The 16,040-nt window shown below is 61.9% G+C and overlaps 2 protein-coding genes across 3 annotated transcripts in view; both read left to right on the forward strand.

Moving 5' to 3' along the window:
• The first annotated feature begins 143 nt into the window (after window positions 1-143).
• Window positions 144-10,818, forward strand: LOC141553920 (protein odd-skipped-related 1-like). Of its 2 annotated transcripts, none has more exons than XM_074285387.1 (3): window positions 144-458; window positions 9,040-9,722; window positions 10,615-10,818. In XM_074285387.1, exons 2-3 carry the CDS (start codon window positions 9,061-9,063, stop codon window positions 10,748-10,750), a joined length of 798 nt encoding a protein of 265 aa, XP_074141488.1. In that variant the 5' UTR covers window positions 144-458; window positions 9,040-9,060; the 3' UTR covers window positions 10,751-10,818. The 2 variants fall into 2 exon arrangements, with proteins under 2 accessions (XP_074141488.1, XP_074141489.1); XM_074285388.1 differs by lacking the exon at window positions 144-458 and adding an exon at window positions 5,212-5,325.
• A 766-nt stretch (window positions 10,819-11,584) lies between these two features.
• LOC141553921 (protein odd-skipped-related 1-like) overlaps window positions 11,585-16,040 on the forward strand; it is a 6,778-nt gene continuing 2,322 nt past the window's right edge. Inside the window, exons 1-2 of the mRNA XM_074285389.1 lie at window positions 11,585-11,700; window positions 15,414-16,040. The exon at window positions 15,414-16,040 is cut by the window's right edge and continues 56 nt beyond it. Of these exons, the coding sequence (XP_074141490.1) occupies window positions 15,435-16,040 (606 nt within the window). The 5' untranslated portion in view covers window positions 11,585-11,700; window positions 15,414-15,434. The remainder of the gene's footprint in view (window positions 11,701-15,413) is intronic.

Here is a 16,040-nt window from a genome sequence, read left to right on the forward strand (position 1 = left end):
TTCTTCCCAGTGCGCAGGCGCGGGGCAGGGTTTTGGGACCCGGCAAGGAAGCCGAGAAGAGGGGAGGGGAGGGGAGGGGAGAGCTAGGAGGCGGGAGGGCAGGGGGCGGGGGGGAGTGTGGATTAAAATAAGGAGGCGGCTCTCAGTGAAAGCAGCAGTGCAGTCTGAACTCCACTCTCCGGGCCGCTTTCCCAGGTGCTCTGGGCGCGATCACGCTTAGTCACCGAAAGGCTCGCGGGCTCTGGGGCGGGAGGGATCCCCGAGCAAGCCCGAGCCCCGAGCCGTCTCAGGATCCCTGGGAGCCCGAGCCCGCTGCAAGAACGCGGACGGGACCCGCGCGGCCCCAGGCGGCCCCTCTCGGCCGAGCCAACCGTCTGTGCCCCCTGTGCCCAGGGCCGCCGCCTGCCCAGGCGGGACTGGCAGAGAGACGAACGTCGGGGGATCGGGGTTCCTAGAGGGTAAGTGCCCCTGCGATTCTCTGCGGCCTGCCGTGTGCCGGGACGGGCTCGCCTCTCGGCGGCCACAGCCTTGCCGTGATCTGGGCGAAAGGAGTTTTTGGGGAGAGGGGACTCTTCTGGGTATGCCAGTTCTGTACCCCCGAGGTTTCTTTGATACCCTCCAAGACTAGCGCGCGCGCGCGCGCACGCACACACACACACACACACACACACACACACACACTCACACACTCACACATACACTCACAACTCCTCATCCCGCCCGGCTGCTAAATTCAGCGTCTCCTCCCTTCCCAACCCCCGATCGTTTATGTTTGGCTAAATTGAAGGGGTCCCAGGAGAGAAGAACGCGGGATCACCGCTCCCGGCAGGGTGGGTCTGTGCCAGAGAGCATCCAGGACTAGAGCCAGGGAACTCGAGCTGCTTTCTGGGGTCCCGGGGCGTTGCGCCCTTTCCCAAGTTGCTGCCCCGCCACCCCGCGGTGCCTCCGCCACTCGAGCAAGACTTGGTCCTTGCAAAAAGGAGACAGACTTTTCAGATTAGCCCCAACTTTGGAAAGGGGATTTCCTCTTTAAAAATCAGGCAGCCTCAAGGTCTCGGCGCCATAGGGGTCCCGAAAGTGGCCCTCCTAGAGAGCCGTGGGCCAGGAGCTCAAGCACCGAAGGCGGGCGGGGATGAGGCTCCGGGCTTCGGCTCCACCGGGACAGGTGCATTCCCGAGCAGCCGGCGGCAGAGGAAGACGATTTGGGTTCTCAGGCCGAAGCACCTAGAATTGGAAGGGCCCTCAGAGACCTTGTAGTGATCCCCTAATGCGACAGCGATGGAAACTGAGGCCCCAAGACTAGGGGGGAAAGAACTGACTGAATCAAAGTTTTACTTCAAGGATCACGCCTAGATCCAAGCGCCGGCTCTCGAACTCCGAACCCAGGGTCTGTGGCGCCGCTTCCTTTAGTTCCCCCCGGGCGCCAAGACCGAATACCCCCTTCCTCCCCCCACCTCTGTGGGGTTCGCCCCCCGGCACTCGGTTTCGCTCTCTCCCCTTGCTTCCAGCTCGGCCCTCGGAGTCCCCGGAAGGTGTCCGAACGCAGCCGGCGGCCCGGGCGCCTCTCCCGGCGTCAGAGAGCGGGGCCCGGCGGAGCCCCGAGCCTCTCCGCGCTCACCGCCCCGGGCCTGGGCACTAGGGGAGTTAGAGCCCCGAAGAAGAGAGCCGCCCCACTTCGTCCCCGATTTTCGTTAGGCCGGGTGAAGTCAGAACGGCCCACGTTTAGTGCGAAGGAAGAATAGCTTCCAGAGGAGCCAGGCTCCCGGCCTCCGGGGAAGGAGCGAGGGCGAGCTCCGAGAGCCACGGCCAGCGGCGCCGGGGACCGCGGAGCCCCGCGCTGTGGCCGGGCAGCGAGGGAGCTCCGGCGGTCCTCCTGGGAGATCTGCTGCTGCCTCGGCCTCAGCATCCCCGAGGGAACTAACAGAAGGAAGGCGGGAGGGAGCAGGTCGGGGAGGCGCAGAGTCCCGGCCTCTTGGATCCACGCGGGAACGCTCTCCGGGAGGCCGCCCGCAGCCCAAGACGCCGGCTGGGTCCGAAGCTAGCCGGCGGCCCCCAGGGCTGCGATTTTTTCTTCCGTTCTCGACTTCGGAAGCCGGCGGCTGCGGCCGGCTTTGCCGCCCCGCCCGCCTTAGCCTCCCCGCGCCAGTTCGCTGCAGGAGGGAACTGGCGGCCCTGCCGGGAGCTCGCTACCGGGGCCCGGGGCCCAGCCCGGCTTTCGTTTACGCGGGCAATTAAGACTTCCACGGCCAATTAGACCCGAAAGCCTCTAATAGATTCTGCAAAATCCATTAAAACCCTAATACAGAAGCTGCCGGGGCTCCCGGGGCCCGTTTGTTCCGCAGGGCCCGCCTCGGGCGCCCACGGGCTTCGGCGCCGGCGTGCGGTCACCCACGGGCGTCCGCGGACACCCAGGGGTGTCTCCAGAAAGCCCCAGGGCAGGGAAGTTGCTCTTGGCCCCAATTCCGTTGTCTGCGTGATGGTAAAACGGGGCCAGTTTTCTCCATTCCCCGCGTAGGAGAATAATTAAAATCAAAACGGGCTCATCCTCGCGGAGCCAGGAATAAAAAGCACCCTCGAGGGGGAACCCCGAAGGGCCGCGGAGGGGGCGAAGGCCGAGTCTAAGTTACCCCGAGCCAGGGCAGGTCTGGCTATTATTGAGACTGGGCGGGGGGCGCTGGTCCTCTCTCTCTCTCTCTCTCTCTGTCTCTGTCTCTCTCTCTCTCTCTCTCTCTCTCTCTCTCTCTCTCTCTCTCTCTCTCTCTCTCTCTCTCTCTCTCTCTCTCTCTCTCTCTCTCTCTCTCTGTCTCTCTCTCTCTCTGTCTCTCTCTGTCTCTCTGTCTCTCTGTCTCTCCCTCTCTCCCTCTCTCCCTCTCTCCCTCTCTCCCTTTTTCTTTCTCTCTTTCCCTTGTTTGGGAAGAGGGGGTTAGTCCGAAGCTTGGAGCACTGGGCTCTCCCTTTCTTTTTCCTCTCGCTGAAAATCACGCGGTTTCCCCGAGAGCTCCGGCCCAGGGGCAGCTTTTCTCAGCAGGTCTCGGGAAGCAGGGGAGGTGGCGCAGGGGACCTGCTAAGCAGAAAGTAAACAACCGTTTCTCTGGTTCTTGGAGAACTAAACTTCCCAGCGCGCTTGCCTCCACCCTGGCCTGGGATGGAGGGAGCTTCTTGCAGTGCGTAAAATGGGGGTGCGAAGTAGTCCCTCTTTTGTATAGCTAAGGAAGGGGAGGCAGAGAGGGAGGGAAAACGATTTCTCCCGGATCTGTTAACCCAGAGCCAGCACTCGAACCCGGGTCCTTCCTGCCTTCACTCCCCTTCGTTTCAAACCTCCACCCCCCACCCGACTTGCTCGGTTTGGCAATCTCGCCTCCCCCCGGCCCTGCGCCGAGGCCTGCAGCCTGGACTCCCTGAAGGCCACCGGGAAAGGTTCGGGAAGCTCCAAAGGGAATCTCCCAAGCTAGCGTTTGCAGGCACTTTAGCGTTCACAGAGCGCTTTCCGAACTCGTCCGGGGTCCCAGGGCTCTCCCCTTCACTCCATTTCCAAAGCTTCAGCGATCGGCTCTAGGCGAGGCCCGGGGGGCGGAGGGTTACCAAGGCCGAACGCGAAAGGTTTTCGGGAGCCTGGGGCTGTTAGGCTAGGACAGAAGAGGAAAGACTGATTGGGGAGGGGGGGGGGGGAAGAAACAGAAACGGAAACAGAGAGAGACAGGGACAGAGAGGGTAGAGAGACAAAAACAGAGAGAGGTAGAGAGAAACAGAGAGGTAGAGAGACAGGCACAGAGAGAAGTAGAGAGACAAAAACAGAGAGGTAGAGAGAAACAGAGAGGTACAAAGACAGGGACAGAGAGAAGTAGAGAGACAAAAACAGAGACGTAGAGAGAAACAGGAAGGTAGAAAGAGAGGGACAGAGAGAAGTAGAGAGACAAAAACAGAGAGAGGTAGAGAGACAGAAACAGAGAGAGGTAGAGAGACAGGGACAGAGAGGGTAGAGAGACAAAAACAGAGAGAGGTAGAGAGAAACAGAGAGGTAGAGAGACAGGCACAGAGAGAAGTAGAGAGACAAAAACAGAGACGTAGAGAGAAACAGGAAGGTAGAAAGAGAGGGACAGAGAGAAGTAGAGAGACAAAAACAGAGAGAGGTAGAGAGACAGAAACAGAGAGAGGTAGAGAGACAGGGACAGAGAGGGTAGAGAGACAAAAACAGAGAGGTAGAAACAGAAAGGTAGAAAGAGAGGGACAGAGAGAGGTAGAGACAGAAACAGAGAGGTAGAGAGAAACAGGAAGGTAGAAAGATAGGGACAGAGAGAAGTAGAGAGACAAAAACAGAGAGAGGTAGAGAGACAGAAACAGAGAGAGGTAGAGAGACAGGGACAGAGAGAGGTAGAGAGACAGGGACAGAGAAGGTAGAGAGACAAAAACAGAGAGATAGAGAGACAGAAACAGAGAGGTAGAAACAGAAACAGAGGTACAAAGACAGGGACAAAGAGAAATAGAGAGACAGGGACAAAGAGAGGTAGAAACAGAAACAGAGAAGTAGAGAGACAGAAACAGGTAGAGAGACAGGGTCAGAGAGAGAGAGAGAGAGAGAAAGAGAGAGAGGTAGAGACAGAAACAGAGAGAGGTAGAGAGACAGGGACAGAGAAGGTAGAGAGACAAAAACGGAGAGGTAGAGAGACAGAAACAGAAATAGAAACAGAGGTACAAAGACAGGATCAGAGAGAGGTAGAGAGACAGAAACAGAAATAGAAACAGAGGTACAAAGACAGGATCAGAGAGAGGTAGAGAGACAGAAACAGAGAGAGTGAGTTAAAGAGAGACAGGTAGAGAGAGTTAGAGAGAAAGAGAAGTAGAGAGACAGCGACAGAGAGAGGTAGAGACACAGAAATTCAGAGAGACAGACAAGAGAGAATGTCAACTGGAATTGTAACCTGGGGCTCTTGCCCCCCAACGTGTGCGGGATCTCCTTGGACGTGCTGTCGCTTCCCTCGGGACATCTCCACAGCTCCTGAAGCTGTGAATTCTGAATGGGGATCCCCCATTAGGAATCCCAGAGCGCGGCTGGAAGGCCCAGAGGGCCCGGCCTCGGGGTCGGAGGCTGCGAGGCGCGCGCGGGCTCGAGGGCAGAGCGCGGGCCCGGGCTGCGCCGGAGGCCGGGAGCGGGCGGGGGCTTCGCTGCATCCCCCGTGGCCGGATGCCGCGGCTTTCCAGGCTCCCTCGTTCAGGCACCGTTGACAAACGGCTGGGACGGAAGAGGAGTGGGCAGTGCGGAGAGGCTGGGCTAGGCTGGAGACAGAGATAAGGATCTGTTTATCCGTGCTTGTAGTTAATGTAGAGGTAAGCCCCAAATCAAAGAGGACGGATCTTGGGAGCGGGGGCTTTGATGTCCTCGGAGGGACCTTCCTCCCCCCGTTCCCCGCCCCCTCCCCGTTCCAGGCCGCTTTCTGGGGGAAGCGAGCACTGTGGCGAGAGCCGAATCTCTTTTGCTCTTTGAGATTTCGAGCTTCGCCTCCCCGGGCTTCCTCGGCCCAAGTACCCCGGCCGGCCGCTGCCCGATTCTAAAGTGATTGTTTTCCTAGGAACGTAGGCTGTGCAGCAGGAGAGGGTCTCCTCCTCGTTCAGAAGGGGAAACTGAGGCTCAGAAGAGAGCTGCCCACCGTCGCGCCCGGAACGTCAGGGCCAGGTCTAGACTCCGGGACTCCAGGCTCCCTCTTTGCCTGACGCCGAGTGGATTGTTAAGACTTTGTGTTTGGTACAGCGTCGTTTCCGTGTGGGGGGCTCCCGGAGTTACCCGGGCCGGCGCGCTGCCGAGGGGAGGGGGCGCGCTGCCCTTCGCCCCGCAGGTTTCCCGGCTGAACGCTCCTTGCCACGCACCCGAATCACTGTTTGCCTGGAAAACGTGCGCTTCCCGGAGGCTCCAGGTCCCCCTCCATCCCGTCTTCTCTCCCTGGGTGTCTACAAAAGACCCTCTTCCTTTTTTGTCGGTGTTCAGCGGCTCCGACTCCCCCCTCGGGGTCGCAGAGGGAGCTATTAATCCCTAGCTGACCTCAGAGGGCCCCTGAGAACCCGACTTCCCCCGGGGCCCCGGGATCGGCTCACGGGGAAAGAGCAAGGGGGTTGCAGGCTGGAGACCCGCCTTGGAGACGCACTCTTAACATCAGTTTCCTACATGCTGCGGTGACCCAAGCCCTCCTCCGTGGGTTTCAGTTTCCTCCTAAGCACGGTGCCTGGTCAAACAGTAGGAGCTTAATAAATGCTTACCGATTGAGGGGGCCAGATGAAATGACCCAGAGGTCCGTGCTCCGAAATGGCTTCCGCCTTTGGGAGACTGGTTTCCCATCTGCCACATTGGGGTAACAAGGTTCCCACAAGGGCGGAAGCCAAAGGCAAGGGTAGGAAGAGCTTTTGAAAACAGGCAAATGAACCTTCCTTAACATCCGTCCTTCTCGGGGGCTCTGTTCCCCAAAGTTTGTATCATCAGTCTGTTCCCTTTCTCCCCAAATCTCAAAGCTGAACCGGCAGCCCCTACGGGGGGGCACCCGAGCAGAACAGCCACCGGCCTTCCGTTAATAATGAGCAAGGGGGGGCGGGATGGGCTCCCCTCTTTTCAGGTAGCCTCAGGCAGAATGCCCCCTCCGCGTCCCTTCCTCCTTTCTTTGGGGCCTAGGCATCTGCCACAGGGGAAGGAGCCCCCTCCTCCCAGAGGATTCTGGGGGTCTCCGCAGCCTGGCCAAGCGTGTGGATGTGGAAGGCGGCGCTCCTGGAGGAGGCTGGATGCGACGGAGGAGGGCTGGGGGGCCCGGGTTCTACCGAGTGGGCTTTTTCTGGAGCGATTTCCATTTTAATCCCCACGGGCACCTGCCTGAAGTGTCCTTAGAGTTACAAAGTTGCAGTCTCCCCCCACCTCGTTAAAGGGAGCGCGCCCCTTTTGGTGATCCCCACCCTGCCTTCTCCGAGCTGCAGTTCCCGAGGGGGAAACCCGGGCGGAAGTAAGTGGGCTCGCCCTCCTCGGCCCCCCAGCTGGGGAAGGAGCGTGGGGACCGCCGGGCTGGGAAGCCGAGGAGGCAGTGCTGGGGGCGGGGACGCTGGAAAGGTCCGGGTCGGCCGCTCAGGCTCTCGGCGCTTTCTGGTCGCGTTCCGGCCCTGAGATTCAGGCTAAGGTAAGGCTGGGCGAGAGAACGTCCTGTGGGGGGCCCGCGTTCTCCGTTCTTCTGGGTCTTCCCCAAACTGCGGGGACGTCCCCCGTACCAAGCTCGGCCCGCTGGAGCTCCGAGGGCTGGCCGCTGTCCTGGGCTGCCGGGGTGGCAGAGTCTGGGGAGGCTCCCCCCGTTCGGGGCCCAGAGCTCGGCAAAGAAGGGTGTCCTGCCACTGTCTCTGCCTTCGGCCAGCCCCAGCCTCCCCCCCAGCCTCCGCCCCCGTCCGAAAGGCCCCGTTGGCTGCACCGGAGCGGGGATCTGGGGGAGGCAGGGCACGGAAGGATTCGGAGTCTGGCTGACCCAGGGCCGGGGGGGCGGGGGAGCGCCCCCTCCTCCGCCCTCCCAGCTGTGGGACAGCGAGCCGGGCCAAGGTGCGAGAGGGGGGAGGGAGGGCCTGCTTGGCGTGCCCCGGATGGAGGATGGAGCGTGAGGGAGGGAAGGACGCAGCGGGCTGGCTCCGCGTTCTCTGCTGGGAAAAGCAAGAACTGGAGGCCCGAGACCACCGAAACAGCCAGACTTGCCCTTCGGGGTCCGAGGGGCTGGAGTCCGGTCCCACTTTGGTTAGCTACTAGCCGGGGGATGTGGGCAAGTGTTTTCGCCCTCGGGGCCTCTGCTTACTTCGACACTAAAATGAGGGAGTCGCTTTTCCCACCCTGGTGGGGTCCTTTGGCCTCGGGGTTTCTGGGTGGCTCGAGCCGCAGGAGGGTCCTTGAGCCTTGGGGCGTGGGGGTGGGGCAGGGTATGTTATTCCCCCTCCCCCCCAGCCTTCCAGGGTTAGGATTCTGCTTTGTTAAAGTCTAATGTGACACTGTCTAGATGTGTGTCCATCTCTTAGCGCCCGCACCTCGGGTGACTTTCCCGGCCTGGGCTTATCTCTTCAGCTCCCTTTGCTCCCCCGGCCCTCCCGTCCTTGATTTCGCTTTCCCGGGGCGCTAACGTTACCCCCGCCCGCGCTGCCGCCGCCCCCGCTGCGTTCCCGGGCTTTCTCCCGGCCTCGGGGTGTTTGTTTATCCCGTGGAGGCGGCTCTTTGTGTCGGAGCGTGTTTGTGTTTATGCGCGGGCCCGCCCCGCCGAGGCTCGGTGTTTGTGTTTCTCGGGGGCGAAGTGTTTATTGCCGGCTTTGTCTGGGCGTGAAGGTGTGTGTGTTTGCCCCTCTCCCGGTGCGTGTGTTTGCCTGTACGTGAGACCTTGTGCGTCTGTGTTTACCTTCCAGGGCCAAAGTGTTTCTTGTTTGCTCTTCTCGGAGTGTGAAAGTTTATTTCTCTTGGGACGCCGTACGTACGCGTGCTCTAGCTGTAAACCCCCTCCCCAGATCCGTCCCAAAGTTCCTGGCCCGGGAACGGAGGAAGCGGGCGGACCCCAATCGGGGTAATTGTCGTGACGCGGGGCGCGGGCTGGGGGCGCTCTGACCAGGGGGAGAGGCGCCCTCGGGCTTGAGTCGGTAAGGTTTGCCGGGGGGAGGGGGGCGCTCACTCAGAATCCCCTCGGCGCCTGCGGCCCAGGGGTCCCTACCATCAGGCAAGGGGGCCGAAAATGTGGAGGTCAGATGTAGGGGGCAATAGCGCCTCTGTCGCTCTGCCTCTCCCTCCCTCCCTCCTTTCCTCAGTTTCTTCTTGTGTAAAATAAAATACTTAGGCTCCCGTGGTCTCTAAAGTAGCTCCCGAGGACGACGAGAGCCGTCGGCTGGGGGCTTCGGGCCCTGGCCGCTCATTTCCAGGCGGCGGCTGAGGGGCGTTTCCCATGGGTTCGTCCTAACTGTCCGGGGTGGCAGCGGCGGCGAGGGAACAGCCCGGGAGGTAACCGAAGGAGCGCCTCCTATTCACCGCCCTTTTTCTCTGCCCCCCCTTCCCCGCAGGTAAATCGTGTGTCGACCGCCATGGGCAGCAAGACCCTGCCGGCGCCCGTGCCCATCCACCCGTCGCTTCAGCTCACCAACTACTCGTTCCTGCAGGCCGTGAACGGGCTGCCCGCCGTGCCGTCGGAGCACCTGCCCAGCCTCTACGGCTTCAGCGCCCTGCACGCCGTGCACCTGCACCAGTGGACCCTGGGCTACCCCGCCGTGCACCTGCCGCGCTCCTCTTTCTCCAAGGTGCCCGGCGCCGTGTCCAGCCTCGTGGACGCCCGCTTGCCGTTGCCCGCCTTCCCCTGGTTCCCGCACGTCATCCAGCCCAAGCCTCAGGACGGGGGGGTCGGCGGGCCGCCGCTCAAGGCCAAGCCTCGCTTCGACTTCGCCAACCTGGCCCTGGCCGCCACCCAGGAGGACCCGGGCAAGCTGGGCCAGGCCGAGGGCCCCGGCTCGCCTCCGCCCGGGCTCAGCGCCCTGCTCGACGTGACCAAGCTGTCCCCGGAGAAGAAGCCCACCCGCGGCCGCCTGCCCTCCAAGACCAAGAAAGAGTTCGTCTGCAAGTTCTGCGGGCGCCACTTCACCAAATCCTATAACCTGCTGATCCACGAGCGGACGCACACCGACGAGAGGCCCTACACGTGCGACATCTGCCACAAGGCGTTCCGGAGACAGGACCACCTCCGCGACCACAGGTGAGGGGCACCCGCCGGGGTGAGGGGCCGGCCGGGGTGGGGGACCGGCCGGGGTGGGGGGGAGGGCAGGGATGAGCCGGTGCCCCGGATCAAGGCTCAAGCCACACCCCAGCTTTCCCCAGCTACCACCTCGCGCCCACTAGGGACCCCGGGAGCGCTACGGCGAGCTGGGGGGGGGGGCAAGGCTTGGGGGCAATGAGCTTAAGCCTCGCGAAGCCTGGCTTGGATTCCCTTCTCTGCCACGTGATTAAGATTAATCTTTGGGGACAAGCCATCTCCCCCGGGCCCAGCTTCCTCAGAGGTCGAACCACCCAGAACATAGAGGAACTTTAAGGGGAAGGGGTGGGGGAGGTTTGCTCTGCCCTGCAGGGGTTACGCTTTCACTCCCCAAAAGAAGTCAAACTCCTCCTTGCCGCCGCCTCTAGTCACCCGGCTGGAATGGCCGCCCGGAGGGGCGGCTCCAGGGCCGGAGCTCTCGGGCAGGGCTCGGGACGTCTGGCCCCGCAGTCCCAGCCCCTCCGGCCAATGCCCTTCGGCTTTCTTATAATGGTTAGCCAGATGCTGCCCCCTCCCGAGCCCGTTATTTATCTGGTCCCTTTTGTTAGGAACCACGGCTCCCTATCCCGGGGCGCGGTATAGGTCTCTCAGGCCGCAAGCCCAGATTCTCTAAAACTCTTAAGTTCTGGGAATCTCCCCTGGCCTCCGGACTCCCCAGTCTCGGAACTCGTTCGGTCTCTGCAGCTCGTCCCCACCGCCCCCCCCCCCCCACGCGGATTCCGATCCCCGCTGGGGATTTGTCTAAGGGCGGGGAGACAGAGGCGTGTGCAGGCGCCCTGGAAAGCCTTCGGGTTTTAAGCCTTGGGTTACAAATAGCGTCTTTTTTACGGCGCAGGTATATACACTCCAAAGAGAAGCCCTTCAAGTGCCAGGAATGCGGGAAGGGATTTTGCCAGTCCAGGACTCTAGCCGTCCACAAGACGCTGCACACGCAAGTGAAGGATCTCAAAGTCAACAAAATCAAATGCTGAAGGCCCGCGCCCACCAGGGCCGGTCGGCAGAACTCGGAGGAAGCGGCCTCCGCCCCTGGTCCCAGGCCCAAAGCCGGAGAGATACAGAGACAGAAACAGAGAGATAGAGAGACAGAAACAGAGAGGTAGAAACAGAAACAGAGGTACAAAGACAGGGACAAAGAGAAATAGAGAGACAGGGACAAAGAGAGGTAGAAACAGAAACAGAGAAGTAGAGAGACAGAAACAGGTAGAGAGACAGGGTCAGAGAGAGAGAGAAAGAGAGAGAGGTAGAGACAGAAACAGAGAGAGGTAGAGAGACAGGGACAGAGAAGGTAGAGAGACAAAAACGGAGAGGTAGAGAGAGAAACAGAAATAGACAGAAACAGAGGTAGAAAGACAGGATCAGAGAGAGGTAGAGAGACAGAAACAGAGAGAGTGAGTTAAAGAGAGACAGGTAGAGAGAGAGTTAGAGAGAAAGAGAAGTAGAGAGACAGCGACAGAGAGGTAGAGACACAGAAATTCAGAGAGACAGACAAGAGAGAATGTCAACTGGAATTGTAACCTGGGGCTCTTGCCCCCCAGCGTGTGCGGGATCTACTTGGACGTGCTGTCGCTTCCCTCGGGACATCTCCACAGCTCCTGAAGCTGTGAATTCTGAATGGGGATCCCCCATTAGGAATCCCAGAGCGCGGCTGGAAGGCCCAGAGGGCCCGGCCTCGGGGTCGGAGGCTGCGAGACGCGCGCGGGCTCGAGGGCAGAGCGCGGGCCCGGGCTGCGCCGGAGGCCGGGAGCGGGCGGGGGCTTCGCTGCATCCCCCGTGGCCGGATGCCGCGGCTTTCCAGGCTCCCTCGTTCAGGCACCGTTGACAAACGGCTGGGACGGAAGAGGAGTGGGCAGTGCGGAGAGGCTGGGCTAGGCTGGAGACAGAGATAAGGATCTGTTTATCCGTGCTTGTAGTTAATGTAGAGGTAAGCCCCAAATCAAAGAGGACGGATCTTGGGAGCGGGGGCTTTGATGTCCTCCCCCCGTTCCCCGCCCCCTCCCCGTTCCAGGCCGCTTTCTGGGGGAAGCGAGCACTGTGGCGAGAGCCGAATCTCTTTTGCTCTTTGAGATTTCGAGCTTCGCCTCCCCGGGCTTCCTCGGCCCAAGTACCCCGGCCGGCCGCTGCCCGATTCTAAAGTGATTGTTTTCCTAGGAACGTAGGCTGTGCAGCAGGAGAGGGTCTCCTCCTCGTTCAGAAGGGGAAACTGAGGCTCAGAAGAGAGCTGCCCACCGTCGCGCCCGGAACGTCAGGGCCAGGTCTAGACTCCGGGACTCCAGGCTCCCTCTTTGCCTGACGCCGAGTGGATTGTTAAGACTTTGTGTTTGGTACAGCGTCGTTTCCGTGTGGGGGGCTCCCGGAGTTACCCGGGCTGGCGCGCTGCGGAGGGGAGGGGGCGCGCTGCCCTTCGCCCCGCAGGTTTCCCGGCTGAACGCTCCTTGCCACGCACCCGAATCACTGTTTGCCTGGAAAACGTGCGCTTCCCGGAGGCTCCGGGTTCCCCTCCATCCCGTCTTCTCTCCCTGGGTGTCTACAAAAGACCCTCTTCCTTTTTTGTCGGTGTTCAGCGGCTCCGACTCCCCCCTCGCGGTCGCAGAGGGAGCTATTAATCCCTAGCTGACCTCAGAGGGCCCCTGAGAACCCGACATCCCCCGGGCCCCGGGATCGGCTCACGGGGAAAGAGCAAGGGGGTTGCAGGCTGGAGACCCGCCTTGGAGACGCACTCTTAACATCAGTTTCCTACGTGCTGCGGTGACCCAGGCCCTCCTCCGTGGGTTTCAGTTTCCTCCTAAGCACGGTGCCTGGTCAAACAGTAGGAGCTTAATAAATGCTTACTGATTGAGGGGGCCAGATGAAATGACCGCAGAGGTCCGTGCTCCGAAATGGCTTCCGCCTTTGGGAGACTGGTTTCCCATCTGCCACATTGGGGTAACAAGGTTCCCACAAGGGCGGAAGCCAAAGGCAAGGGTAGGAAGAGCTTTTGAAAACAGGCAAATGAACCTTCCTTAACATCCGTCCTTCTCGGGGGCTCTGTTCCCCAAAGTTTGTATCACTCTGTTCCCTTTCTCCCCAAATCTCAAAGCTGAACCGGCAGCCCTGACGGGGGGGCACCCGAGCAGAACAGCCACCGGCCTTCCGTTAATAATGAGCAAGGGGGGGCGGGATGGGCTCCCCTCTTTTCAGGTAGCCTCAGGCACAAGGCCCCCTCCGCGTCCCTTCCTCCTTTCTTTGGGGCCTAGGCATCTGCCACAGGGGAAGGAGCCCCCTCCTCCCAGAGGATTCTGGGGGTCTCCGCAGCCTGGCCAAGCGTGTGGATGTGGAAGGCGGCGCTCCTGGTGGAAGCTGGATGCGACGGAGGAGGGCTGGGGGGCCCGGGTTCTACCGAGTGGGCTTTTTCTGGAGCGATTTCCATTTTAATCCCCACGGGCACCTGCCTGAAGTGCCCTTAGAGTTACAAAGTTGCAGTCTCCCCCCACCTCGTTAAAGGGAGCGCGCCCCTTCTGGTGATCCCCACCCTGCCTTCTCCGAGCTGCAGTTCCCGAGGGGGAAACCCGGGCGGAAGTAAGTGGGCTCGCCCTCCTCGGCCCAGGATGCCCCCCCCCCCAGCTGGGGAAGGAGCGTGGGGACCGCCGGGCTGGGAAGCCGAGGAGGCAGTGCTGGGGGCGGGGACGCTGGAAAGGTCCGGGCCGGCCGCTCAGGCTCTCGGCGCTTTCTGGTCGCGTTCCGGCCCTGAGATTCAGGCTAAGGTAAGGCTGGGCGAGAGAACGTCCTGTGGGGGGCCCGCGTTCTCCGTTCTGCTGCGTCTTCCCCAAACTGCGGGGACGTCCCCCGTACCAAGCTCGGCCCGCTGGAGCTCCGAGGGCTGGCCGCTGTCCTGGGCTGCCGCGGTGAGAGAGTCTGGGGAGGCTCCCCCCGTTCGGGGCCCAGAGCTCGGCAAAGAAGGGTGTCCTGCCACTGTCTCTGCCTTCGGCCAGCCCCGGCCTCCCCCCCAGCCTCCGCCCCCGTCCGAAAGGCCCCGTTGGCTGCACCGGAGCGGGGATCTGGGGGAGGCAGGGCACGGAAGGATTCGGAGTCTGGCTGACCCAGGGCCGGGGGGGCGGGGGAGCGCCCCCTCCTCCGCCCTCCCAGCTGCGGGACAGCGAGCCGGGCCAAGGTGCGAGAGGGGGGAGGGAGGGCCTGCTTGGCGTGCCCCGGAATGGAGGATGGAGCGTGAGGGAGGGAAGGACGCAGCGGGCTGGCTCCGCGTTCTCTGCTGGGAAAAGCAAGAACTGGAGGCCCGAGACCACCGAAACAGCCAGACTTGCCCTTCGGGGTCCGAGGGGCTGGAGTCCGGTCCCACTTTTGTTAGCTACTAGCCGGGGGATGTGGGCAAGTGTTTTCGCCCTCGGGGCCTCTGCTTACTCCGACACTAAAATGAGGGAGTCGCTTTTCCCACCCTGGTGGGGTCCTTTGGCCTCGGGGTTTCTGGGTGGCTCGAGGCGCAGGAGGGTCCTTGAGCCTTGGGGCGTGGGGGTGGGGCAGGGTATGTTATCCCCCCTCCCCCCCCAGTCTTCCAGGGTTAGGATTCTGCTTTGTTAAAGTCTAATGTGACACTGTCTAGATGTGTGTCCATCTCTTAGCGCCCGCACCTCGGGTGACTTTCCCGGCCTGGGCTTATCTCTTCAGCTCCCTTTGCTCCCCCGGCCCTCCCGTCCTTGATTTCGCTTTCCCGGGGCGCTAACGTTCCCCCCGCCCGCGCTGCCGCCGCCCCCGCTGCGTTCCCGGGCTTTCTCCCGGCCTCGGGGTGTTTGTTTATCCCGTGGAGGCGGCTCTTTGTGTCGGAGCGTGTTTGTGTTTATGCGCGGGCCCGCCCCGCCGAGGCTCGGTGTTTGTGTTTCTCGGGGGCGAAGTGTTTATTGCCGGCTTTGTCTGGGCGTGAAGGTGTGTGTGTTTGCCCCTCTCCCGGTGCGTGTGTTTGCCTGTATGTGAGACCTTGTGCGTCTGTGTTTACCTTCCAGGGCCAAAGTGTTTCTTGTTTGCTCTTCTCGGAGTGTGAAAGTTTATTTCTCTTGGGACGCCGTACGTACGCGTGCTCTAGCTGTAAACCCCCTCCCCAGATCCGTCCCAAAGTTCCTGGCCCGGGAACGGAGGAAGCGGGCGGACCCAAATCGGGGTAATTGTCGTGACGCGGGGCGCGGGCTGGGGGCGCTCTGACCAGGGGGAGAGGCGCCCTCGGGCTTGAGTCGGTAAGGTTTGCCGGGGGGAGGGGGAGCGCTCACTCAGAATCCCCTCGGCGCCTGCGGCCCAGGGGTCCCGACCATCAGGCAAGGGGGCCGAAACTGTGGAGGTCAGATGTAGGGGGCAACAGCGCCTCTGTCGCTCTGTCTCTCCCTCCCTCCCTCCTTTCCTCAGTTTCTTCTTGTGTAAAATAAAATACTTAGGCTCCGGTGGTCTCTAAAGTACCTCCCGAGGACGACGAGAGCCGTCGGCTGGGGCCTTCGGGCCCTGGCCGCTCATTTCCAGGCGGCGGCTGAGGGGCGTTTCCCATGGGTTCGTCCTAACTGTCCGGGGTGGCAGCGGCGGCGAGGGGACAGCCCGGGAGGTAACCGAAGGAGCGCCTCCTATTCACCGCCCTTTTTCTCTGCCCCCCCTTCCCCGCAGGTAAATCGTGTGTCGACCGCCATGGGCAGCAAGACCCTGCCGGCGCCCGTGCCCATCCACCCGTCGCTTCAGCTCACCAACTACTCGTTCCTGCAGGCCGTGAACGGGCTGCCCGCCGTGCCGTCGGAGCACCTGCCCAGCCTCTACGGCTTCAGCGCCCTGCACGCCGTGCACCTGCACCAGTGGACCCTGGGCTACCCCGCCGTGCACCTGCCGCGCTCCTCTTTCTCCAAGGTGCCCGGCGCCGTGTCCAGCCTCGTGGACGCCCGCTTGCCGTTGCCCGCCTTCCCCTGGTTCCCGCACGTCATCCAGCCTAAGCCTCAGGACGGGGGGGTCGGCGGGCCGCCGCTCAAGGCCAAGCCTCGCTTCGACTTCGCCAACCTGGCCCTGGCCGCCACCCAGGAGGACCCGGGCAAGCTGGGCCAGGCCGAGGGCCCCGGCTCGCCTCCGCCCGGCCTCAGCGCCCTGCTCGACGTGACCAAGCTGTCCCCGGAGAAGAAGCCCACCCGCGGCCGCCTGCCCTCCAAGACCAAGAAAGAGTTCGTCTGCAAGTTCTGCGGGCGCCACTTCACCAAGTCCTATAACCTGCTGATCCACGAGCGGACGCACACCGACGAGAGGCCCTAC

The sequence above is a fragment of the Sminthopsis crassicaudata genome, chromosome 2 (assembly GCF_048593235.1).
Source record: "Sminthopsis crassicaudata isolate SCR6 chromosome 2, ASM4859323v1, whole genome shotgun sequence".
Taxonomy (NCBI): domain Eukaryota; kingdom Metazoa; phylum Chordata; class Mammalia; order Dasyuromorphia; family Dasyuridae; genus Sminthopsis; species Sminthopsis crassicaudata.

Bases quoted from the DNA above. Each gene is read 5' to 3' on its own strand.
- LOC141553920 (XM_074285387.1), top strand. From the start codon at position 9,061: ATGGGCAGCAAGACCCTGCCGGCGCCCGTGCCCATCCACCCGTCGCTT. The intron at 9,723-10,614 runs GTGAGGGGCACC...TTTACGGCGCAG, and splicing joins GACCACCTCCGCGACCACAG to GTATATACACTCCAAAGAGA.